This window comes from Cyanistes caeruleus, chromosome 4 (genome assembly GCF_971803275.1).
Source record: "Cyanistes caeruleus chromosome 4, bCyaCae1.hap1.1, whole genome shotgun sequence".
Taxonomy (NCBI): Eukaryota; Metazoa; Chordata; class Aves; order Passeriformes; family Paridae; genus Cyanistes; species Cyanistes caeruleus.
Window position 1 is genome coordinate 1,486,466 of NC_141704.1, and position 27,264 is coordinate 1,513,729.

At 35.0% G+C, this 27,264-nt stretch overlaps 1 protein-coding gene across 2 annotated transcripts in view; it reads right to left on the bottom strand.

Annotated features, from left to right (window-relative positions):
• Nucleotides 1–2,294: 2,294 nt before the first annotated feature.
• UBE2H (ubiquitin conjugating enzyme E2 H) overlaps nt 2,295–27,264 on the bottom strand; it is a 42,595-nt gene continuing 17,625 nt past the window's right edge. The window contains exons 1-7 of one of the 2 annotated variants that reach the window (XM_086886285.1): nt 16,368–18,298; nt 15,883–16,247; nt 14,699–14,773; nt 9,194–9,233; nt 8,776–8,828; nt 5,011–5,139; nt 2,295–2,882 (exon numbers count right to left, since the gene is read on the bottom strand). In XM_086886285.1, coding sequence (XP_086742411.1) covers nt 2,758–2,882; nt 5,011–5,139; nt 8,776–8,828; nt 9,194–9,228 — 342 coding nt within the window. In that variant the 5' untranslated portion in view covers nt 9,229–9,233; nt 14,699–14,773; nt 15,883–16,247; nt 16,368–18,298 and the 3' untranslated portion in view covers nt 2,295–2,757. Of the gene's footprint in view, nt 2,883–5,010; nt 5,140–8,775; nt 8,829–9,193; nt 9,234–14,698; nt 14,774–15,882; nt 16,248–16,367; nt 18,299–27,264 lie in introns of those variants that run through there. The other variant, XM_086886286.1, reaches the window with a different exon arrangement.

Sequence of the window (27,264 nt, forward strand, 5' to 3'; positions counted from 1 at the left end):
TTCCAGTTTGGAGTTCCCCATCCAGCATTTGAATTCCCTAAATCCACGTGAAGGAGATTAAAAAAAAAAAAAACCTTACAAGGGAAAAAGGAGGGGTGAGGGAATTAGAACACTAATTTTATACAATATTGAAAAAATACAAATTTTTATTGTGATTTTTTTTGTTGTTTTTGGTTGCTTTTTTTTGTTTTTTATCTTTTTGTTCTGTTTTTTTTTTTTGTCGTTTTTTTCTGTTTTTTGAAGTTTTTTTTTTTTAAACTGAAATCACCACCCAGCACTTGACTCTACTCCTAATTAGCACCTACAATTAAAAGTTTATAGCACAAGCAAAACTGCCAGGGCAGCAGGAAAAAAGCGATTTAAACGTGGCCCCTCCCTCCCCGAAATTAATGAGCGAACAACGTGCTAGATTAAAGAGTTAATTACATCATTACATGTTAAATAATTAATATTACCCCTCCCAACAAGCCACAAATGCTAGATAGAGAATTTCAGCACAGTACTAGCCCTACATCACTGCTGGAAAAGGATTGGGAATAAAAATCAAAATCAAAATCAAGAGAGGGAAAATTGATACCCGGAATGAAGAGAAATTATTTGGTTTAATAATTAATAGAAATTATTGGGAAGGAAATTCACTTTTTTTTGTTTTGTTTTGTTTTGTTTTTGTTTTTTGTTTTTTTTATTAAGGAAAAAATCATGCCAAAGCCAAGTGGGACTTGATGGAGTTTTTTTTTTTCTCCCCCACCCTCCTCTTCCCCCCCAAAAAAATGAAATTAAAGGAATTGATTGTGCTTTTTTATGAATCTGTGATTGGGTTGGAATTTCCCAACCCCCAACTCGAAAAGAAAAAGGAAACAAACCCCAAATAATTCTAGGAAAATGTTAAATGTGCCAGTCTGACATTCAAAACTCTGCTCCAGAGTCGCTCAGGGTGGGTTGATTTTTGTTTTTTGTTTTGTTTTTTTTTTTTGTTGTTGTTTTCCTGCAGCAAAAATGAAAAGATTTTATTCAAATCCCTCGGAGAAAAAAAAAAATAAAATCCCCAAAAGAAAATAGCAAATAACATTCAGCTTTAAAAATCCATCTCAGTTTGAATGCACAATTATCCCAAATTCAAGTATCCCAGAATTCCAAGGAGATTTACTCATCAGATTTTTAGGAAAAACAGCAAAAAAAAAAAGAAAAAATTAAAATTAAAAATTCTTTCAGCTTGCTGTAAAACACCAGGAGAAATCCAACATTCCAATTCTCAAATATCCTGGAAAATAAACCTAAAAAAAACCAAAATCCCAAACCAACCAATAAAAAAAAAACCCCCAAAGTGTGAATTAATTTGTTTCCTTAACTGGTGCTTTTTCAGGCTTTTTTTTTTTTGGTTTTTTTTTTATTATTCAGCTTAAATTTTGTGGATTTTTTTTTTTTTTTCATATTTCTTAACTTTTAAGGAATTTTTATCCTGTTGTACACACACAAGCAGATGGGAACCGAGCTGGTGCAGAAAGGGAGGAAAGAAAAGATTTAAAAAACTCAAAAAAACCCCCAAAAAAACCCAAAAAACCCCCAAAAAAAAGGAAAAAAAAAAGGAAAATCAAAACCAGCGCCGATGGATTCGTGGATTTTGGCCAAATTCCGTGGATCTGAAGCTCTGGCAAGGCAAATCCATCCGGTCAGAGGAATTCCCAGGACACAGCAAGTGTTTTTCAGGTGTCTAAATCAGATTTCCAGCAAAATAGGGAGGGGAAAAAGACAGGAAAAAAAAATAAAAATATAATAATAATAATAGTAATAATAATAATAATAATAATAATAAAGCCAACTCGAAGCCATTTAAGGGCAGCAGGTTCCAAAGTGGGGACAGAAGGAAGAGTTTCGCTTCCACGTGCTCCGGGTTAATCCCAGTTCCATGAGAATTTTTTTATCCGTGAAGGTTCCGGGTGGTTCTTCCCTCCCAGCAAAGGGAACGATTCCTAATCCAGACCAAGCAAAGGGAACAACATCCAAAGCTTTTCCAAAAGGGAAATCCATCAGTGCTTGTCAGTCCCTAAAGTTCAGGAGGGCAGGGAGGAGTCCACAGCAAGAAATTCCGAGTTTTTTGTTTCCGGTTTCGGTGTTTTCCGGAGCTCCACGTTTTTGGATTTGGGGTTTTTTTGGTTTTTTTTTGTTGTTGTTGTTGTTAAATCTTATTTTTTCAAACATAATTTGGAGGAGCCCCTTCCATCCCTACACAGCTAAAAGCCCCCCAAGGTTTTTAAACTCGGGGGTAAGGTCAATATCCCAGGTGGAAACCTCGATCCGACAGCAAATCCCTTTTTATTTAATTTTAATTTGAATTTTTGTGTTGTTTTTTGTTTGTTTTGTTTTTTTTTTAAATGTTGTTTTTATTTTGTTAATTCCCTCCCTCCCAGGGCAGCTGTTTGGTAGCCAAAAATGGAAAAAAAAAAAATAAAATAAAATAAAAATATCTCAATGCATGCATCCAGGTTGCATATTGCTACCAGAATGGAATGTTGGGAATACTCTAACGCACCTCGGGAATGGGGAAAATGACCGAGAAAAAACAAAAACAAAAACAAAAAAAAATCAAGATCTAAAGGGTGATATATATATATATATCTATATATATATCAATGCTATAATTCATAAAAACCTTGTTTTAGTAATAAAAAAAATTGCTTTGTTTAAATATGAATATTATAGTCTGCTTCTCATGGTTAGGAAATTAGAGTGTCTCTGAAAAGCAGGAGGGCTCCTCTACTACAATTCCATATCCTGAGCCTCATCTTCCGAGAAATCGGACATGGAGCTCTCGGATGAGCTGTCCCCGGTGCCTTCTTCCTGTTCTTTTAGTGCTTCTTCTGTTGCATATTTCTGGATGTATTCTGTGTGGGAGAGAGGAAAAAAATATATTGAATTAAGGGATTAATTTATGTATTTTATATATATTTATATATGAATATGTTTTTATGTTTATAGAAATTATTAAGGGATTAATTTATATATTTTATATATATTTATATATGAATGGGATTAATTTATATATTTTATATATATTTATATATAAGTATATTTTTATATTTATATAAATTATTAAGGGATTAATTTATATATTTTATATCTATTTATATATAAAAATATTTTTATATTTATATAAATTATTAAGGGATTAATTTATACATTTTATATATATTTTTATATAAATATATTTTTATATTTATATAAATTATTAAGGGATTAATTTATATATTTTATATTTATATTTATATTAAATATTTATATGTTTATATATATTTATATGTTTATATATAAATATATAAATATTTATGTATATATAAATAATTAAGGTATTTATAAATTTTATATATATATTTATATATTTATATATTTATATTTTTATAGACATATAAATAATTAAGGGATTAATTTATATATTTTTATATATATTTATATATTTATGTATATTTATATATATAAATAATTAAGGGATTAATTTATATATTTTATATATATATTTATATGTTTATATATTTATATATATATAAATAATTAAGGGATTAATTTGTATATTTTATATATATAATTTTATATGTTTATATATTTATATATATATAAAAATAATTAAGGGATTAATTTATAATTGATATATATTTATATATAAATATATTTATATTTTTACATATAAAAATAATTGATTACTTTATTATTTATATATATTTATATATTTCTATATTTTTATATATTTATATAGATATAAATAATTAAGTTATTAACTTATTATTTATTTATATTTTGATACATATTTTTTTATATTCTTTATATATTTATATATAAATAATTAAGTGATCAATTCATTATTTATATGTATTTATATGTACGCATTTATACATGTATATATTTATATATATTTATAATCTTATTATAATTTATTATTTTATTATAATAAATATTAGAAATGTTTATTACTTTATATATATTTATATATTAATTCTATTTTATATATATATTTATATACGTATGTGTTTATATATAGATGTATATATTTATATATTGATTATTTTATAATAAATATTAGAAATAAATTTAATGTTATATATATGCATTTATATGTTAATTTTTTATTATATATGTAATATATATTTATGTACATATTTATACATATTTATATATGCATATAATTATATATATTTATTATTTCATTGTAAGTTATCATTTTATTATAATAAATATTAGAAATAAATTTCTTATTTTACATATATATTTATATATTAATTTTTATTATATATATCTATATCTATATCTATCCTAAAATAAATATATATATCCTAAAATAAATATATATATCCTAAAATAAATGAATCCTTTTGGGATCCTGGGTTCTCTGGGTTTGAAGAAAACTCCTGAGCTCGTTAAAATCTCGTTTCTCCTGTTTATCACAAGGTCATTACAAAACTTGGCAGATTGGCTGCACAAGTTTAATTGTAATTTAATTGTAATTAATTATAATTAAATGCAATTTGGTTCATTTCTTTCTGATTGTACAACAAGGCCTTGTGGCTCACTTTGTGTTTGAAAAATGGCCTCAAACTACACAGTTCTTTTATCTTTATACTTATTTTTATCCAATTAACAATAGACATGTTAATTATTTTTCTTAATGACCCAATGACCCATCACCTGTGTGCTGCACTGTGACATTTTTTATCCAATCACCTGCTGTTACCCAAAAACCTCTGGAAGAAGAAAATTAAGAAAGAAGAAGGAAAAGAAACAAAATTCTAAATTCTCCACTTTGTTTTCTGCTTTCTAAACTTTAATTTTTTTCACCCAGTGACTTAAGAAAACTTCAATTTACACGCTCACACTTTTAACTTTTTTATCTAATTTTAACAATTGTTTCCATGTGTCATCATGAAAATAAGCTCGTTAATTTCATGTTGTGTGAAATTCAGTGTTTTTCTGGATTTTACTCCCAACACTTTCATTGAAATTTCAATTTAATTGAATTTTTACCTTTAATTTTCTGTTTGTACTCTTCTGGTCGGTGGAGGTACATGGCTGCAGCGTCACCATTTAGAGGATCTATAGGATTGGGATAAGCCAGCAGCTGGGGCAGGAAAGACTCAAATATATTGGTGAGATCTGCAAGATAAAAACAAAATTGATGTTTGTGTCCCCTCATCCTCCCCCCTCAAAAAAAAAAACCCCATCCTGGAATATCCAGAGGTAGAAATTCCAAAGGGAAACGCGCTGGGAATGTGGGGATGAGGTGAAATTAAAGGAGTTAAATTAGAAATTAAAATGAGGGTTGATGGAAAAGCTCCTGACAAATTCCTCATCCTTTCACGTGAATTATCCATGGGTTAAGCAAGGAAAGGGATGGGATTTTCCTGGTTTTTAATCCTGGCTTGGAAAATTAGGAAAAATTCCCAAAGAAATGGAGCTGGGATTTGCCTTTCCCTGAATTTTTTGCCTTTTCCAATCTTTCAATGGAATGTTCCCTGCCCATGGAGCAGGGCTGGAGCTCAATCTCTGAGGTCCTTCCAAGCCCAAGAATTCCATGGAAAACTCTTCCAGAGTTTTTGTTAATAGGAACCACCACTCCTCCAACTCCAAAGAATTCAGGGAATGCGCAGAGGTCCCACGAGCACGGGATCTGTCACCCAGGAATCCGCAGGAAATCTTCTCCTGGTGCCCAGGAGTGACTGTGGATACACAAAATCCTCTTCCCAAATCCCTGAGAGGAGAAATTCTCTGTTCCAAAGGACAAATTCCCTGTTCCAAAGGACAAATTCCCCTTTCCAGAAGACAAATTCCCCATTCCAGAGGACAAATTCCCCCTTCCAGAGGACAAATTCCCTGCTCCAGAGGACAAATTTTCCATTCCAGATGTTAAATTCCACATTCCAGATGTTAAATTCCCCATTCCAGAGGACAAATTCCCCATTCCAGAGGACAAATTCCCCATTCCAGAGGACAAATTCCCTGTTCCAGATGTTAAATTCCCCGTTCCAGAAGACAAACTCCCCATTCCAGAGGACAAATTCCCCATTCCAGATGTTAAATTCTGCATTCCAGATGTTAAATACCCCGTTCCAGAAGACAAATTCCCCATTCCAGGGGACAAAATTCCCCTTTCCTGAGGACAAATTCCCTTTTCCTGATGTTAAATTCCCCATTCCAGATGTTAAATTCCCTGCTCCAGGGGACAAATTCCCCGTTCCAGGGGACAAATTCCCCTTTCCTGAGGACAAATTCCCTTTTCCAGATGTTAAATTCCCCATTCCAGATGTTAAATTCCCTGCTCCAGAGGACAAATTCCCCGTTCCAGGGGGCAAATTCCCCATTCCAGATGTTAAAGTCCCCATTCCAGATGTTAAAGTCCCTTTTCCAGAAGAAAAATTCGCCATTCCAGAGGACAAATTCCCTGTTCCAGATGTCAAATTCCCCATTCCAGGGGGCAAATTCTCCATTCCAGAGGAGAAATTCCCCATTCCAGATGTTAAATTCCCCATTCCTGGGGACAAATTCCCCATTCCAGAGCACAAATTCCCCATTCCAGATGTTAAATTTCCCCTTCCAGAAGACAAATTCCCTTTTCCTGATGTTAAATTCCCCATTCCTGGGGACAAATTCCCCCTTCCAGAGGACAAATTCCCCATTCCAGAAGACAAACTCCCCATTCCAGAGGACAAATTCCCCATTCCAGATGTTAAATTCCCCATTCCAGATGTTAAATTCCCCGTTCCAGGGGACAAATTCCCCATTCCAGATGTTAAATTCACCATTCCAGAGGACAAATTCCCCGTTCCAGGGGACAAATTCCCCGTTCCAGATGTTAAATTCCCCACTCCAGATGTTAAATTCCCCGTTCCAGATGTTCAGGAACCAGCCCTGTGCCATCATTCCTCCCTGGGAACGTTCCTGGAGTGGGGGAATTGCCGTGGGAACGTTCCAGAAATCTTTTATCCGTCTCTCTTTCCTCGTGGCAGGGAAATCCCGAATCGGAATCCAGAATCAGGGAATCCCATCTCTCCCACCACCAGGAGCACTGAGACCACCCCAACCCTTCCTTTTCCCTGGGAAAAAAAAAAATCCCATTCCAGAGTCATCACTGAGCCACTCAACCAGATCCTGGAATTCTCAACTCCCCAAAAAAAATTCACCAAAAATTTGGTGAAATTTCGGTGAAAAAAAAAAAGAGGGAGGAGATTTCCAAGTGGAAAAAAAGCTCTGGACGCAACCACGGAATTCCAGGCTCCGTGTGGCGCCCAGGTTTGTCCTGGATGGAACAGAGAGCACGACAACACCTGGAAAAATCCAAAAAAAAATCCCAAAAAAATCCAAAAAAATTCCAAAGAAATCCTGGAAAAACTGCAGGAATGCTCTGTGTGGGAATTCCCTGCCGTGGAGAATTCCCAGGGATTGGATTCGAGCACCGGCAGCAAAAAGTTGATTTTTAATTTGTAAAATTTGGGTTGAGTCTCTTGGATCTAAAGGCTCTTTGTGGCCACTGAAACTTCCTGAGGATGAGGAAGGAAATCCCTGGAATTCCCTCCCTGGATCCATAGGACACTTGGGATAATGATTTTTTTTTAAGGAATTTTCTCTACAAGGCCCCGAAATTGTCGCTGGTTCTGCAGGAGAGGGTGGAACACGAGCAGGAATTTCAACCCCAGCACTGAGGAACTATCAGGAATCAAACCATGAAATCCTCAGGAATTTTTTTTTTGGTGGATATTCCAGGTTTTTCCCACCTTTCCAGGGATAATTTCCCTGGAATTATCCCAGATCCGTCGTCAGTTCTGTTTTAAAGGAGGAAAAACTCCAAAAAAAAAAGCAATTTTTAAAGATTTTCCAATTTTTTGTGCCACAGAGGGAAGAAAATCCTTGGAATCTTGGATTGGTGAATTTAGAGGGAATTCAGCCATCCCAAAATTCGCCAGCTCCAAGGTAGAACCCGGAATTCTGGAGCATAAAAACCACTGGAATTATTTAATTTTTATGGAAAAGTGGCAATGTTGATCTCTCACAACAAATCCTCATCACCACACTGGGAATTCCATTATTCCAACCAGAAATTCCAGCTAAAATCACTTTTCCAGGGAAGAACCTGAAGGATTTGATGTCCAAAATCCCCTGAATTTCTCCCAAAAATATCTGAAATTCCCATTTTTTAATGGAAGCTCAGCTGTGTTCCTTTGAACAATTCCAGCTTTCTTGAAATTCTATTTTAAATTAATCTTTTTATCTTTATTTTATATTTTTTTTTTTATTTTTATATATTTTTTATTTCTTTTTTTATTTATATATATATTTTTTCATTTATCTTTTTTATTTATATATATTTTTTATTTCTTTTTTTATTCATATATATTTTTTATCTTTTTTATTTATATATATTTTTTCTTTTTTATTTATATATATATTTTATTTATATATATTTAATTTATCTTATTTATTTATTTATTAATTTATCTTTTTTATTTATTTTTTAATTTATTATTTTTTTTTAATATCTTTTTCTTTTATATTTTTATCTCTAAAAAGTAAATTTTAAATCAGAAATGACCCCATGGAAACCACTCTGCAGCACCAGGGGCAAAAACATAACCTGTAAAAAAAATAAATCTTATTTTTTTCTAGATCTTGGCTCAGGGAGGAATTAAAAAAATTTCAAATTCACTAAAAAAACCCCAAAATTAAAGAAAAAATAAACCCCAAAAGTGGCCAAAAATCATCTTTTCACCCCAACACAGAGGAAAATTCCCAACTCACCGTAGAGAGCTGTCCAAGTTTGATTGATTACATCTAGACATACAGTTCCTGACCTGAAACAAATGGAAAAAAAATGGAATTAACATTGGAAAACACTCCAGGAATTAAAAAAAAATCAAAAATAAAAAATCCACCCCAACCCCTTCCCCAGGGTTTGGGATAAACCCTGATTTATTCTTATTTAAATCCTGATTTATTCTTATTTTAATCCTGATTTATTCCTATTTCAACCCTGATTTATTCCTATTTCAACCCTGATTTATTCCTATTTCTGGTCTTTAACAACCTCAATCTTCCCACTTTGCCCAAGAGGAAAGAAATTGGAATTTTACTGCTAAGGAAGCTCCAGAGAAGCAGAAAAAATCTGGGAAAATATTTGAAATTTTGAAGGATTTAACACAAAAAGAGATTTACTCACGCTTCGTCGATGTTGGGATGGAAGATTTTATTCATGAATCCTGTGAGGAGACACAAAAAGAAATCAGCAGGGAAAAAAACCCCAGATAAATGTAATTATTTCCATTTATTAGTAAATATAAAATATTTATAAAATGGTATAAATATGAATAAATTTATAAAACTGATAAATTAAAAAAATTTAAAAATTTATAAAATCTTCTAAATATTAATAAATGTATAAATTTGGTAGATTAAAATTTTTTAAATATTAAAATATTTATAAAATATTATACATATTAATAAACGTATAAATTTGGTAAATTTAAATGTATGAAATATTATTTTTTTATAAAATACGATAAATATTAATAAATTTATAAAATTGATAAATGTAAATTTATAAAATCTTAAAATAGTTATAAAATATAAATATGAATAAATTTATAAAATTGATAAATGTAAATTTATAAAATAGTAAAATATTTATAAAATATTATAAATATTAGTAAATTTATAATACTGGTAAATTTAAATTTATGAAATATTAATTTTTTTATAAAATACTATAAATATTAATAAATTTATAAAATTGATGAATGTAAATTTATAAAATAGTAAAATAGTTATAAAATATAATAAATATTAATAAATTTATAAAATTGGTAAATTTAAATTTATAAAATAGTAAAATATTTATAAAATATTATACATATTAATAAATTTATAAAAGTGATAAATTAAAAATATTAAAATATTACAATATTATAAGTATTAATAAATTTATAAAACTGATAGATTTAAATTTATAAAATAGTAAAATAGTTATAAAATATTATAAATATTAATAAATTTATAAAATTGGTATATTTAAATTTATAAAGTATTAAATATTTATAAAATATTATAAATATTAATAAATTTATCAAATTTATACATTTATAAAATATTAAAATATTTATAAAATAAATATTCCAGGCTTGAGAAACCTGGAATTTATGGAACAAGGATTCATCCATGAGCTCAGCAAAGCTGATGAAGTGCAAGAATTTATTGATAAATCCAAGAACAGACACTGAACACAAATTTCAGTTTAATATTTGATTTTTTTCAAGATATTTTTCCTGAAAGAGGTTTCCTGTGAGCTCAAAATCACAATATTTTTCTACAATTGTGAGCCAGGGGGTAATAATTCAGATTTTTTATTAATTAATTCTCTTTTTGGTGCTTTTGGTCTCCTAAAAACCAACTCAGGTGAGGTTTAAGAGGAGGGAACTCGATGTGGTTTTGTCTAAATTTCAGATTTCTGGATTTGAGATGGATTTTTTTTCCTTCTAAGCCATAAATTAAATGGTTTAAATTAAATGATTTAAATTAAATTGTTTAAATTAAATTGTTTAAATTAAATGGTTTAAATTAAATTAAACTCCTGTGGTTTTCAAGTCTTACCCAGCAGAAGGTGCCCCTTTATCAAATTTAATTTTAATTCCCTTTATCAAAATTTATCAAAATTTAAAATTTATCAAATTTATCAAAAGATAAATTTTAATTTAATTTTATCATTTAATTAATTAAATTTTATTTTAAATTTTACTTCGAGTTCAAGACGGTTGGAAGGTTCTGACAAGGATAAAAGCAGGGAATTAATTAAAATCTGGGATATTGATGGGAAAAAAAACTCCTTCCAAGACTCCAGAAAAAAAAGGGAATTTTTCTTCCTAGATAAACCCTAAAAAAACTAAAAAATTCTATTTTTTACCAATTAAAAAAGCTCCAAATCATCCCCAAATTTTCATCCATCCTCTCCAGGTATTGGAATTTCATCCCTGCCCAATCCCAGGTTGGGATTGAAACTTTTTCCTTCCCATAAATTCTGACACAAACAGAATTCCAGATTTGCAGGATTTTGGATAAATCCAAGGCTGAGACCGGAATTATCTCCGAGAGGAGAATTGCATCAAAGCCTCCAGGCTAATAAAGTGAATTTTGGGAATAATTTGGTTGGATTCAGCTGGAAAAAACTAATTTAAATTTAAAATTTAAAAAGGGAATTTGGAATTCCATCAAATATTTACGTCCTGCAGCTCCCACAGGTTTAAATCAGGTCATGGATCTGTTTTGTCAGAGCTGAGTTGAGATCTTGATCCTAAATCCTTCCAGGATTTTTTGGGTGGAAAAACCAAATAATTGGGAATAATCCTATCCAATAAATAGATATAATTATATAACACATATTTTAAAGAAATAGGATATTATTAATTATTAATAAATGCCTTTGCTGGCCTAATATTCCTGCAGATTTTTAAAGAAATAATAATAATAATAATAATAATAATAATAATAATAATAATAATAATAATAATAAATTTAATTAAATAATTAAATTTAAATTTAAATAATAATAAATTTAATAAATTTAATTAAATAATTAAATAGTAAATTTAATTAAATAACTATATTTAAATTGAATATAATAATGATAATAATGATGATAATTATAATAATAAATTTAATTAAATAGCAAATTTAATTAAATAATTATATTTACATTTAATATAATAATGATGATAATAAATTTAAATAAATAAATAAATAGTAAATTTAATTAAATAATTATATTTAAATTGAATATAATCATGATAATGATAAAAATAAATTTAATTAAATAAATAAATAGTAAATTTAATTAAATAATTATATATAAATTGAATATAATCATGATAATGATAGTGATGATAACAATAATAAAAAATAAAAATAAATTTAATTAAAAAATTATATAATAATAATACTAATAATACTAATAATACTAATACTAATACTAATACTAATACTAATAATAATAATAATAATAATAATAGTAATGTAAATAAACTACAAGTTCCCCTGAAGATTTTAAATCCCAAGGAAATCATAAATATCTCCAAAAACTCAGGAAATGGAAGAAGACACAGAAAACAGGGAATTTTTTCCTGAAAATTGCAGGAATATTCCCAAAAAATTTACTCCAGGAGCAGCAAAAGGAGCAAATTTTGTTGGGAACAACTGCTCCAGTTCAAGGCTGAAAATTGGGATAATTTGGGATTTCTTTATCCTGATGGGAGAACTCAAACCCAGAGCCAAATTTGTTTCAATTCCTGGTTTTCCTGGGATTTCCCTTTTGTGGAATTTTTGGATTAATCCCTTTTTTTGGTGGAATTTTGGGATTAATCCCTTTTTTTTTGAATTTTTGGATTAATCCCTTTTTGGGGGGGGGGGAATTTTTGGATTATTCCCCTTTTTTTTGAATTTTTGGATTAATCCCTTTTTTTGGAATTTTTGGATTAATCCCTTTTTTTTGGGGGAATTTTTGGATTAATCCCTTCTTTTGGGGAATTTTGAGATTAATGCCTTTTTTTGGTGGAATTTTGGGATTAAACCCCCTTTTTTTGGAATTTTTGGATTAATCCCTTTTTGGGGGGGAATTTTTGGATTAATCCCTTTTTTTGGTGGGGCATTTTTTGGGATTAATCCCCTTTTTTTTTGGAGTTTTGAGATTAATGCCTTTTTTTGGTGGAATTTTGGGATTAAACCCCTTTTTTGGGGAGTTTTTGGATTAATCCTTTTTTTTAGGAATTTTTGGATTAATCCCTTTTTTTTTGGAATTTTTGGATTAATCCCTTTTTTTTGGAATTTTTGGATTAATCCCTTTTTTTGGGGGGAATTTTTGGATTAATCCCTTTTTTTGGGGGGAATTTTTGGATTAATCCCTTTTTTCTTGAATTTTTGGATTAATCCCTTTTTTGGGGGGGAATTTTTGGATTAATCCCTTATTTTTTTGGAATTTTGGGATTAAACCCCTTTTTTGGGGAGTTTTTGGATTAATCCTTTTTTTTAGGAATTTTTGGATTAATCCATTTTTGGGGGGGCATTTTTTTGATTAATCCCTTTTTTTTGGGAATTTTGAGATTAATGCCTTTTTTTGGTGGAATTTTGGGATTAAACCCCTTTTTTGGGGAGTTTTTGGATTAATCCTTTTTTTTTAGGAATTTTTGGATTAATCCCTTTTTTTGGAATTTTGGATTAATCCCTTTTTTAGGGGAAATTTTGGATTAATCCCTTTTTTTGGTGGGGCATTTTTTGGATTAATCCCTTTTTTAAGGGAAATTTTGGATTAATCCCTTTTTTTGGTGGGGCATTTTTTGGGATTAATCCTCTTTTTTTTTGGAGTTTTGAGATTAATGCCTTTTTTTGGTGGAATTTTGGGATTAAACCCCTTTTTTGGGGAGTTTTTGGATTAATCCCTTTTTTTTAGGAATTTTTGAATTAATCCCTTTTTTTGGGGGGAATTTTTGGATTAATCCCTTCTTTTGGAATTTTGGGATTAATCCCTTTTTTGGGTGGGAATTTTTGGATAAATCCCTTTTTTGGGGGGGGAATTTTTGGATTAATCCCTTTCTTTTTAGGAATTTTTGGATTAATCCCTTTTTTCTTGAATTTTTGGATTAATCCCTTTTTTTTGAATTTTTGGATTAATCCCTTTTTTTGGGGAATTTTGGGATTAAACCCCTTTTTTTGGGGAATTGCTCCTTTAGGAATTCCCAAAATATTCCCACCTTTCCCAAGGACACCTCTGGAGAAAAGAACAACCAGAAAGACTCCAAAAAATTCACATTTTTCACAAAATATCCACACCAGCATCAAAGATTATTTAGGATTGAAGGAATATTTTAAATTCCAGTCCTGGAATACCAAATTAAAGGGATGATGTTTTTAAACTTTGGGATAAAGATGGAATTTCTTCAAGGAAAAAAATCTGAACCTCAGCTAATATTGGTTCTATCAGGCCTTACCTTGAATTTTTGATGTTTTTCTGCTAGGATTGACTCAAAAAAAATAATAATTTGTTTTTTATTTCTCCTCCATTTGGACTTTTATCCAGAATATTCATCATTATTAACAGGGAAAAACCTAAAAACTGGAATAAACTCGGGTACCTGAAGATATCCCAGGTGGTTTCCTGCTCCCCAAGGATGGATCCGAGATAAAAATCATTTCCTAATCCAATTTCCTATCGCTCTCCAAGGTGAAAAAAGCCTGAGAAGTCAAGCCAGTGGGGTTTTTTTTTTGGTGATAAATCCCTGCTTTTTAGTTATTCCACAAAATATTCCCTACTCCAAGAGGATGGAGGCTTCAGTGGGAGAATTTCCATGGTTTTGGACAGAAAACCCCAAAAATTGGGTTCTCCCCAAGACCCTGAAATTTGGTTTTTGCTCCACCACCCAAAAACTGATTTATTATTAAAAAAAAAACCCACGGAAATTGAGATTTAATTGACCAACACACAAAAATAAGCAACCAAATCCCACTCCCAGCTCTTCCTCCTTCCAAAGCTCAGAATTCCTCTCTCTCCTTGGGATTTGAAATCCCATAAAAAAACATTTTGCAGGCTCCAAAGTCTTTCCACTGCGCTGGTACCAGACTCCACCTGCAAATTTTAGGCACAAAACAGCAGGATTTGGATGGAAAATGAGGAATTATTTTTTACCTATAGATGGGGATTTGAAGGGGTATTTGTCAGGAAGGTCGACTCTAACTTTCCATACTCCACCTTCATACGGTGCTGCAAGGGAGGAAAAACAGGAATTAAACATTCCAAAGATGAGAGGAGAGGATCAACAGAAGAAACAGAATTATGGAAAATACAGCTCTGGAATAATCCAAAGTTCCACTGAGAGGGGGGTTGAGATTCCAAAGCAAAGCTCCCATGGGGAAAATAATAATTAAATAAAAAAAATAATTAAATAAAATTATATTATTTATTATTTCATTTATTTATTATTTTATATTATTATTTATTTATTATTTAATAATATTATAATAATAAATAATATATAATAAATAAATATAATGTAAATACAATATAAATATAAATATTATATAAATAAATGAAATTTAATAATATATAAATAATATAAATATAAATAATATAAATAATATAAATATAATATATAAAATAATAAATATAATAATAAAATAATAATAAAATTAAAAAATTTAAAAATAAATAAATAATAAAATAATATTGTTTATTATTCCATTTATTATTTTATTTTATTATTTATTTATTATTATTTAGTAATATTATAATAAATAATATATAATCAATAAATAAATGTAATATAAATATAATATAAATAATATACATGTAATTTAATAATAAATAAATAATATAAATAATATAATGTCATGGGGTAGCTTTACCTTTAAGACAGGTAATAATAATAATAGACAAGTAAATAATATATATATAATATATATATATAATATATAAAATAATAAATATAATAATAAAAAAGAAAATAAAAATTAAAATAAATTATTTTTTTTTTCCTGTTCTGCCTGATTTAGGATAATCTCCTTAACTTTGGTACTAAATTAAATGCAAAAATCATTTTAATGACAAACTCCATGGAAATTTCTGTGACTGATATAAATTTGGCCAGATCTAGGAAAACTCAGGGATGCTGAAGGATTTTTCCATCTCCAAAGGATGGGATTTATCCCTGCTCATGCTCACAGCTGGATCCTCCCCACCCTCCACAAGGCGTTTCCCTGGATTTTTCTCCATCCTCCCCCCTCTAGAATGTCATTTCCTCATTCCCCCACCACAAATCAGTGGATTGAGGTTTGTTTTGTTTTTATTCTGGAAGGGTTGGATCCCAAACTTACTTCCTTGTGGTCCGTAAAACTTCACGACAAATTCGTTGAGTCCTCCCAAGATGGTGACTTCGTGTTTGCTCTCGATCCTGATGAGGCGAGTCAAGGAAAAATATCCAGGAAACCAAACCCAAATCACTCAGATCCAAGGAATTCGCTCCCAAATATCACAGGAATTTGCTCCCAAATATCCAAGGAATTCGCTCCCAAATATCCCAGATATCCAAGGAATTCACTCCCAAATATCCAAGGAATTCGCTCCCAAATATCCCAAATATCCAAGGAATTCGCTCCCAAATATCCCAAATATCCAAGGAATTCGCTCCCAAATATCCCAAATATCCAAGGAATTCACTCCCAAATATCCAAGGAATTCACTCCCAAATATCCCAAATATCCAAGGAATTCTCTCCCAAATATCCCAAATATCCAAGGAATTCTCTCTCAAATATCACAGGAATTCGCTCCCAAATATCCCAAATATCCAAGGAATTCGCTGCCAAATATCCCAAATATCCAAGGAATTCACTCCCAAATATCCCAAATATCCAAGGAATTCGCTCCCAAATATCCAAGGAATTCGCTCCCAAATATCCCAAATATCCAAGGAATTCGCTCCCAAATATCCCTAAGTGGAATTTCCTGACACATCCAGGTGACCACAGCGCCACAATTCCTCACCCCTTCCCCCACCCTGAGGAATTTTGGGATGAATCCTCCGGAGTTTTCCATCCTCTCCCGCACGGATTTGGGGAAATTGAAAGAATTGAATTGTGTTTGAAATAACTGGGGATGCTCTGATCAATTCCATTGTCGCCCTCACTCCCTGCAAATCGTGGCAATCTCAAAATCAAAATAATCAAACGTTAATTTGATTTGCAAATCAAAAAAAAAAAAATTCCCCGATCTTGGGAGAGACGGCACGGAAAGAACGACGGGAAGAAGGGAATACAAAGGGAAAGGCAAGTGGGAAGAAGGGAAAACAAAGGGGAAAAAGGCAGGAAATCTTTATTTCAAGAGGAAAAATTTTTTATGGAATATTATTAAATTCTTTTTATTGCCAAGAGAGGCTCAGTTAAGATAATTAGTGGTGGAGTTTCGGCGCTGAAGCTTGATAAGGAATTCTGCTAATATCTAATTAATATTTGCTAATAACTAACCCTGTATATCAGGCTTAATGGATTGGGAATAAAAAAATTTGGGAATAAAAAAATGGATTGGGAATTGCTGTAGGATCCTACAGCGATTTCCTTTCATCAGGATAAGAATTATAAGGGAAGAAGGAAAAAAATCAAAGGTTTGTTCCCACCTGAATTTTGGCTGCTCCCATTTGAGGGAACAGGGAATATTTCATATAAAGATCCTTCACATCCCAGCAGGAGCTTGGCAGGAATGTTCCAGCCGCAGGGAACTAAAAGATTCCTCTTTTTTTTTTTTTGGTTTTTTTCTCCTTGGATTGAAAAGATTTCCTGTTTTCACGGCACAAGATTTACCCAGGATTGTGGGAATTTCATCCGCTCCCACCTTGGACCGCGATGACTGAAATATTCCCGACCCACCAAGAATTCCCAACCTGCAGGAACGAAGAATTCCCAACTCAGACCTTTAAATCCCAACCTATGAAACTTGTGGGATTTCACAAATTTTTGAATTTCACAAATTCCCGACTCCACATCCGCGATGAGTTTTTTGCGACGGGATCCGAGTTCCATCTGTGGGGTCCCTCAGGATTTGATCCAATTCCTCAACTGAGACAGATTTTTCCCACAGCATCAGCTCCAAAAGGATTTTGGACACAAAAACCTCGTTCTCACGGAGAGAGGGAAAAGTTTACAGCCGGAATTTTCTCGGTTTGGAGCTTGAGCTGCTCTGCCCTAAAATTCCATGGCAAGGAACTCGCTGCACCCACAAAGCAGCAGCTCACAAAGGGCAGGAGGAAAACAAAAAAAAAAATGCCCTCAGTGGAAGTGTTTTTCCAGCTGAAATCCAACGGGAATATCCGGGAAAAGCGGCGTCGCCGCGGGTTTGTGGCGAGGAGCATCCCAAGGAAACGTCGCGGTCGCTTCTCCCGACGCCGATTCGCCACCGGATCTTTCCTTGTCACGCTCAGAACCACAAGTTTTGGAGTTTAATTCCTTTGGAAATGTATCCCTGGATAACTTTTCCAGCTTTCCAAACTCTTCCAGGGCGTGCAGCGATGACCCAGAAAATGTTGAACACCGGAGGATTTTCACACTCGCGGCAGCTTCGCGGATCAGGTCGAGCACAAATGGTTTTATTTAGGACTGAATCAAGCCCTGCTTAATAAAAACCAGCCTGATCCTCAGCTCCCTGAATTAATTCCGACTGTAAATTAAAGCTGAGTTTTCCACACTTTGGATTCCTGCTGTTGCCAAATTCGAAAAATATCTGTGAGCCTCGCGGGGTCACGTCTGAATATTGTCCTTGTTGTGGCGAAGACCTAAAATTCCTAAAAAAATAGGTTTGAGGTTCGTGAAAAGGGAGGAATATTGGGATGGAAGGTTTGGGAATAACCACGTTGTTTATTGGCACAACACCAGGAATTTTTCATTGTGAGGGTAGTGAGATCCCGGTATAAATTCCCAGAGAAGTTGTGGTTGCCTCTGGATGCTTGGAAGTGTCCGAGGATGGGCTGGAGATTGGGGTTTGGAGCAGCTTGGGATGGAGGGAGATGTCCCTGAGAATGGTTTGGGGTGGAATTGGATCATTTTTAACTGGAAAATCCCACCCAAACCATTCCCTGACTCCGTAAATGAGGATAAACTGAAAATAAAGTGGATTTCGGCAACAAATTGGGGGGGAATCTCTGGAAATGAAGCTGGGAATGACAATTTTTTTTCCTTGGAATGAGGTGAATTCCAGGTGACACAGCTGGAGGGGAACAAGCTGCCCTCTCCCTTCTCCAGCAAGGAAAAGATGCCCAGGAATGGGAAATCTTGGAATCATTCCGGGAGAACTGCACGGAGAGAAGATTTCAAACCAGCATTTTTCCATCTCCAGGAATTCTTCAGGAAAGGAAAGAGTCAGTGCAGAAACTGGGACTCTGGGAAATCCAGGAATCCCAGCAGATCTTCACCATTCCAAAAATTATCCCAGGAATGAGCACATGGGAACAGCAGGAGGGACTGGAAACCTTTGGAGCGGTGTCCAGGCCACATTCCCAGAGAAAACTCCACTGGAATTCCCAGAGAAAACTCCAGCGGAATTCCCGGGAGTGAAGAACGCAGGATGTGATCCATGGGAAATCCAAGAATCTGAGCAGATCTTCTCCATCCCAAAAATTATCCCAGGAATAAGCACAAGGGAACAGCAGGAGGGACTGGAAACCTTTGGAGCTGTGTCCAGGCCACATTCCCAGAGAAAACTCCACTGGAATTCCCAGAGAAAACTCCACCAGAATTCCCACAGAAAACTCCAGCGGAATTCCCGGGAGTGAAGAACGCAGGATGTGATCCATGGGAAATTCAGGAATCCCAACAGACCTTCTCCATCCCAAAAAATATCCCAGGAATAAGCACAGGGGAACAGCAGGAGGGATTGGAAACCTTCGGAGCGGTGTCCAGGCCACGTTCCACCGGAATTCCCGGGAGTGAAGAACGCAGGATCTGATCCATCGGATCTCTCTGGATTTTTCCGTAAGGAGGGAATCTCACAGCCGAATCCCAGATGAATTCCATCCCAAACACACCCGGAATTCATCAGCAGCCTCGGATCAGGAGATGTGTGGAGACCCAAAATCCCAACGGATTTTTGCCCAGCTGAGGATCCTCTCCTGGATCCAGGCTCCGGTGACAGATCCTGCAGCAATTCCAAGGAATTCCCAGGAAAGGAGCACCCAGAACTCGGAGCAGGATTCCCTGGGAACGCCAGGTTTGTATCCAGAATTCCCAGCCACCCCTTTCATTGATGTCTATCCATGCAGAAATCCCCCAGGAATTCAAGCACAAATATTTTGGGATAATTTTGGAAGATTCATTTTTTTTCTGGACTTTTTAGTTGACCCAAATGTGCCCAAATTCTGTCTCAGTGCGCTTTTTATCAGTCAAATTTCCAAAAAAATTCCAAGAAATTAAGGAGTAAAGAGGTAATAATAAGAAATAATTAGATTATAATTGATTTTATATATATAAAATATATATGTAATAAATAAAATATATATAATATATATAATAGGTATTAAAATATATATTATATATTATATATAATAAATACACATTATAATATATTATATATATATTATAATATATATTTTTTATATATATATTCCTCATCCTCATACAGAGCCACCCACCACTGCAGGGCTGGATTAAAAAAAAATAAAAATTAAAAATAAAATAATAAGTAAAAATAAATAAATAAAATAAACGAGTAAAAATAATAAAAAATAAGTAAAAAATTAAAATAATAATTATAAATAAATAAATGAAATGATAAATAAAAATAAACAAAATAATAAATGAAAAGAATTAAATTAAATAATAATTTAAAATAAATGAAATAATAAATAAAAATATTAATTAAAAATAAAATAATAAATGAAAATAAATAAATTAAATAAGTAAAATAAATAAAATAATAAAAAGAATTAAATTCAATAAGTAAAATAAAAAATTAAAATAAATAAATTAAATGAATAAAAACAAATAAAATAATAAATAAAAATAACTAAACAGTAAGTAAAATAAATATATAAAATAAAAATAAATAAGTAAAAATAAATAAAATACTAAATAAATTAATGAAATTAAATAAGTAAAAATAAGTAAAAATAAAAAAATAAATATAAATAGACCCATAAATATAATTTAAAATATCAATAATACATAAATAACTATAAATAAATACAAATAATAATAATAATAAAAAATCAAATCAAATAATAATAAAAAATTTGTTAAGATTTGACTTCACACCCAAATCCCAGATGAACACCATGGCCTACAGATTGTCTGTTCACAGGGTTCAGTGGCTTTTTCCTGGCACACATTTAACTCCAAAACAAAAAATAAAGAAGAAAAAAATAAATAAAAATCCTTTCATTAAGTTTCTTTAAAATTAACATTAGTTACAAGCTGAGATTAACGCTCAGCCAGTTGATTTGTTCCATAAAAAAGCTTTAAACCACCTGTCCTATGGAAATTTGAGGTGTCAGAGGTTGAATTTGAAGGAAAACCAAACATCACACCTGAACAGATTTCCAAAATAAAATAAAGAAATCCAGCTCGATTTATGGAATTCCTGAGGATTTATGGAATTTTGGGTCTGTGGGCAAGTTCAAACCTTTGGAAACTGATTTTCCTCCTCCAAAGTTCCCTCTTTTCCTGACACAGCATCCCCAGGTGAACCTGAAACCATCACCGGGGTTTTGATGCTTTAAGGAATATTTATCCCTATTTTCCCTTTATTCCCAACTTCCCTCAGGCTCCTCCAGCCCTGCAGGAAAAAAAAGGGATTTTTACAAGTTAAAAAGGTTATAAAGGCCACAAAAAACCAGTGAGGAGTAGCAAGAGGTGGATTTTTAGCATTTGATTTGTCGCAAACTGCTTGAGAATTCTGGGCTAAAATTATTCCAAAGTTAAAATCCTGGTTTTCCTCAAGCCAGGAATTCTCACTGCACCCTCAGAGTTTCTCCCTTTAAGCAAAGCAACCCCAGGTTTTGTTATTTTTATATCCAAGGATCTTCTGTTGAACAATTCCTGGGGTAAATCCCAACTTTTCCTTCCTCTGGATTCTCTACTCTGCTCTGCCCTGGTGAGATTCCACCTGCAGCCGGATCCAGCTCCTGGGTCGGCAGCAGAGGAAGCTGGAGCTGATCCAAAGGTTTCCCTCTGCTCCAGAGCCAGGCTGGGAAAGCTGGGAATGTTCACCTGGAAAAGGGAAGGATCCAGGGAGAGCTTCCAGCACATTCCAGGGCCTGCAGGGGCTCCAGGAGAGCTGGAATTTGGGGAAGGTCTGGAAGGAGAGGACACAGGGAATGGTTTCCCAGTGCCAGAGAGAAGGGATGGATGGGATTTGGGAAGGAATTCCTGGCATTCCAGCTCCTGGATCCCTGGAATGTCCAAGGCCAGGCTGGACTTGGAGCATCCTGGATCTTTAAGGTCTCTCCAACCCACAAAATTCTGGGATTCCACAGCTCTGAATTGGATTTTTTCCAGGAATCCCACAGGAAAGCCACAGATCTCAATCCCACAGGACACAGAAAAAAAAAAAAAAGGACAGCAAAGCACCAAAACCTTTCCCTTGGTGCCAAATGAACCAGGGACAGCCCAACACAGAGGGGGTTTCACTCCTTGTAAGACAACACCAGCTCTGTTTCCTGCCAAAAACACCCTGGGAAGGTCAGGAATTGTGAATTTATACCTGAACCTGTGCCTGGCTGCTGAGTTTTCGTTTTATTGCACACAGGAGTTTCCTTGTGGGAAACTCTGCTTTGCTTCGGGAAAAATAAACAAAACCATTCCTGGCCACTTCTCTCAGCAGGTTTTACCTGCCTGAGGGAAGAAATCACACAGAAGAAAAAGAATTCTTCAATTATTCCACAATTCAATTATCCTCCCAATTTCACATAAGGATGGCAAATTTCCCTCGGTCACCGCTGACCCCATGGAGAGGAATTTTGCGGGGAAGCAAAAGTTGGCGTTTTCCAGATGAAAACAGGGATTTGGGGAGAAGGAAATGCTGTTCCAGCAAAACCTCCAGCCTGATTTGCTTTCTTTGGAGCTTCTAGTGATTTAAATCTGGCTGATTTCCAGCCATTTTTGTGCCAAAAAAACCCGGAGTAATAAGGAAAAGGTAGAAGGAAAAGTCAGATTTTCCCTGGAGATAATTTGCAGACGAGTTGGCTGCTCTGAACCCAGCACAAAGCAAGTCAGCATTTTCCTCCACTCCAAGCTCCAAACCTGCTTTTCCTTCACCAGAAACACCACAGGAAGATAAAGTGAATCCCATTCCAAGCTGGATAGAGCTGCCCTTTTCCTAAGGAAAAGAAATTCATTCAGTGCCCTCCCCAGTGCTCTGCTGATCCCTTAAGAAGTTTCAACTTGAGGAGAAAAAAAGGCAGGTGCATATTGGAATTTTTATCCATGGAAGGGAGAAGAGATGGGGAAGGGTCTGGAGAATTCCTGAGGGATCTGGGAAGGGTCTGGAGAATTCCTGAGGGAGATGGGAAGGAGCTGGAGAATTCCTGAGGGAGATGGGAAGGAGCTGGAGAATTCCTGAGGGAGATGGGAAGGGGCTGGAGAATTCCTGAGGGAGATGGGAAGGGGCTGGAGAATTCCTGAGGGAGATGGGAAGGGGCTGGAGAATTCCTGAGGGAGATGGGAAGGGGATGGAGAATTCCTGAGGGAGATGGGAAGGGGCTGGAGAATTCCTGAGGGAGCTGGAAAGGGGCTGGAGAATTCCTGAGGGAGATGGGGAAGGGGCTGGAGAATTCCTGAGGGAGATGGGAAGGGGCTGGAGAATTCCTGAGGGAGATGGGAAGGGGCTCATCCCAGAGAAAAGGGGGATCAGGGGGAATTTCTGGCTCTGTACAACTCCCTGCCAGGAGGGGACAGCCGGGGGGGATTTGGGATCTTATCCCAGGGAACAGGGACAGGAGGAGAGGGAACGGCCTCAGGATGGGCCAGGGGAGCCTCAGGGTGGATTTCAGGGAAAATTCCTCCATGGAAAGGGGGGTCAGGCATTGGAAATGCCCAGGGCAGGGGGAAGTGCCCATTCCTGGAGGGATTTCCCAGCCCTGGGGATGTGACACTTGGGGACAAGGTGGGGCAGGGGTGGGAACAGTTGGACTCAAAGATCTCAGAGGTTTTTTCCCAACTAAAATTCCATGATCCTGTTATTTTTCACATGAGAGACTGGAATTGACTTGGTGCAGCAGTGGCACCAGGAATTCCCAGGAATTCCCTCCATCCCATGAGTGGATCCCAATCCCTGGGAACCTCCACAGGTCCTGGCAGGGAGATGAACCCATCAAGGTGAGGAGAAGTCGGCACAGGAATTCTCAAAGGGATTGGATTTGATGGAAGGGAGTTGGGATCAATAAAGCTCAAAGTGTGACCACAGCGACAGATCCACCTCCACAAGCACAGGATTCCCTTAAATCAGGAAAAAAAATCCTCAGGAAAAGCCAAACAGGGATAGGAGAGGTGTAATTAACACCTAATTAAAAGCAACAGTCAATGAGCAAACTCCTTAAATGGATCCTACAGGGAGAAACTGCACAAAATGAGGACTGGAGAGGCAAAAACATCCCCAGGATTCCACTCTGACCTGATGCCTGAGCTTGCCAGGAGAATTCCATGAGAGCTGGAAATAATCAGGAAGCAGAAGAATTCTCTGAGTTTCAGCTGAGGGGGGAAGCCAGAGCTGGATGCAGGAGAACTGAGGATGGAACTGGAATCGTTCTGGTGGCCACACATCTGTCCCTGAGCTGAAGCACCACATTTATTATTTGCACCACTCCAAACTCCCACCCAGAGAAGTTGGTTTCCATGGAAATGGGACACAGAGGTGGAAATTGAGTATTTCGTGGATAAATCATCAACTTCTCACACCAGCCAGGAATTTCAAGTGTGTTTTCAGAGAAATATCAGAAGGAGAAAATAAAATTTTTTGATTTTTTTTTTTCCAGGTGTGCTGGCAAAGGTCGATTTTCTCTCTGAGAAGATTCAAAAAGTGCTGAAACTTGTGAAAGAGAAACCAAGGTTGTGAAACCGCAGGGCTGAGCGTGACCCTAAACCTGTGTTAAACCTGACACCAAGCCTAAGATTTAAGTGTAATTTGGGGCTGGGCCTCATCACATGATTTACAAGAATTTCAGCAGTTCTCCTAAAAGAAAATTGCTTTCACATATTTAAATAATTCTCCAATTTAGTCTTTTGTGGGGGGGGGGGGGAAACCATTATTTTAAAGGTTTTTTTTCCTCAAGGGAAGTTTGGGTTAAGTTTTTTGTAGATTTTAGTGATTTTTTCACTCACAGAAACCTCCAGAGTCATTTAGAAAGTGCCTCTCAAAGCCCCAAAGGGACAAACATCCATCTCCTCCTGCTGGAAAACCCTTGGGATGAGATGTTTGCACTCAAAAGAAGATGCAGAGGATGCCAAGAGCTGACTTTTGGCAAGAGCTTATTTAGGAAAAAAAATAAAAAATAATAATAATAATAATAAAAAATCTAGAATTATGTCAAGGTCTTGATTTTAAACAAGATAAAAAGGTTTTGTGGCAGGAAGGAGAAAGTGTCAAAGGAAATATTGTAAATTAAGATTAAATTTAGCTTTGGCATGGAGCAGGTCCAGCTCTGGAGGCAGATTCCACATCCTCCCTGCTGCCCATTGCCAGGATCTTTCCTTGCCTGCAAAAGATGCTGAATTGGGCCATGGAGAGTGAGGAGGAATTCCTGGAGAATTCCTGATCCTCAGCTCAAACTCCAGCCTAACTCTGCCTTAAGGAAATGTGAAACCAGGGAAATCCTCAGAACTGGTTTTATAAATGCTGGGATGCTTCAAAAAGAAATAAAATCAGGCCTGGGAGAGGATTCCTGTAAAGAAATTGAACCTTGAACTGCTAAATTATCACAATGGGGAGGAAAAACTTCCAAAGTCCTGCTCAGGATCTCTCCATGGCCTGCCAGGAACAGAATCCAGCGGGATTTTTGCTCTCCTGGCTCCCCAAACCTCTCCAAGGAAAACAGAGCTCTCCCCAGCTTGGGGTTGTTTTGTAGAGTTCCTTCCAACCCCAGCAGAAAATACTCAAGGATGCATTTCCTGATCCCACTTGCAACACATTTTTTAATTATAAAATTTAATTAACAATTAAATTTAAATTTAATTTAATTAACTAAATGAATAAATTCATTTTTAAAATTTTAAACATTTTTAAATCATGGTTTTCAGAACTGAGACAGCACCAAACTGCTTGAAATTCCAGCCTGGGAATTGAACTCTGAACCAGGCTCAGAGCTCACAGAATTGGACGGTGCCAGGGAAAATGAGGCAGCTCTGTGCTCACAAAAGCTGCTTCAACTTTTAATTCTTCAATAATTGGCTTTTGTGCTTAAAATCCAAACTCCCAGCAGGGAACTGCCTCTCACCCAGGTGTTTTCTGCTCCAACCACAACAGCAAGAAAATCTCCCAAAGGTATTTTGGGGGTAGGAAGAACTGATGTCTCACAGAATCCTAAAATTTGGGTGGGAAGGGGAATTCCTTCCACCGACCCAGGGTGATCCAAGCCCTGTCCTTAAATAATTCCAGGGGTCCAGATGCAGCCACAGCCCAGCTGTGCCAAGGTTTCACCACCCTCAGAGGGAAGAATTTCCTCCTAAGATTTAATCTAAACTTACCCTCTCTGCTTTTAGGCCATTCCCCAGTTGTTTGTTCCAGAATTCTCCGCTACCTCAGCCAGAAGCTCCAGCAGTTTCCGAGCCTTGCTGGTTCTTATCTGCCAATCCTCAAAGAAAAGAGCTTTAAAACATAAATCTCCAAACCCTCTGGGATTTTTCCAGCATGGGTGGAGGAAATAAAAGCCAACTGAATGTGGAAATTAGGCTTGAGATCAGTGCAATTCCTGAATTAACACAGAGGAAAATCCTGGTTTGGCTTCGGTGCAGATTTCCCACCACACAATTTGAAGGAGCACACGAAGCTCTACCAGCTCCAGGTGGGGTTTTATTTTCAAGGTGGATCATTCCTGAGGCACCTGGGGAATTTGTTCCTTTCAAAATGCTACTAAAAATGCGATTTCTTCAAGAAAAGTGAAATTCTGCCCTTGTGAACCTCAAGTGCAGCAGAGAAGGCAGAGAGCAGCTCACAAGCAATGGAAAATCAGGATAAACATCAAGCCTGTGGAAGGGGTTTGCACCCAAAATTCTTCCTGAAGTTGGGAAGGCTCATTTGAAACCCATTTATGGTCCTGGCTGGGATCCTGCTCCTTTGGCATGGGGGTGATCAGCTCTCCATGGCCTGCCAGGAACAGAATCCAGGGGGATTTTTCCTTTCCTGCTCCCCAAGCACCAAGGAAAACGGAATTATCTCCACAGTGGGGTTGTTTTCTGATCCTACACGGAAATATTTCGGAGCTGGGGACCTGAGGGTGCCTTTTAAAGATCCCTCCCAAACCCTGGAGGATGGGATTTGCTCCCTTCTCTCCCTGCCAGAACTTCCAGAGGGATCACATTTGCTTTCCCCCTCCTTGCTTTTGTTTAAAGTGTTTTAAAGGAGCAGCTCAGGCAGGATTTACACACAATTCCATTGGGATTTTAGCACAAATCCCAATCCTGAATCACAGACCCAACCAAGTTACAACAACCACAATATCCCAAAGCAGAAAAAAACCCCTAAAAAGTGATTTAAAAACACCCTGCTTCCACACAACTGAAA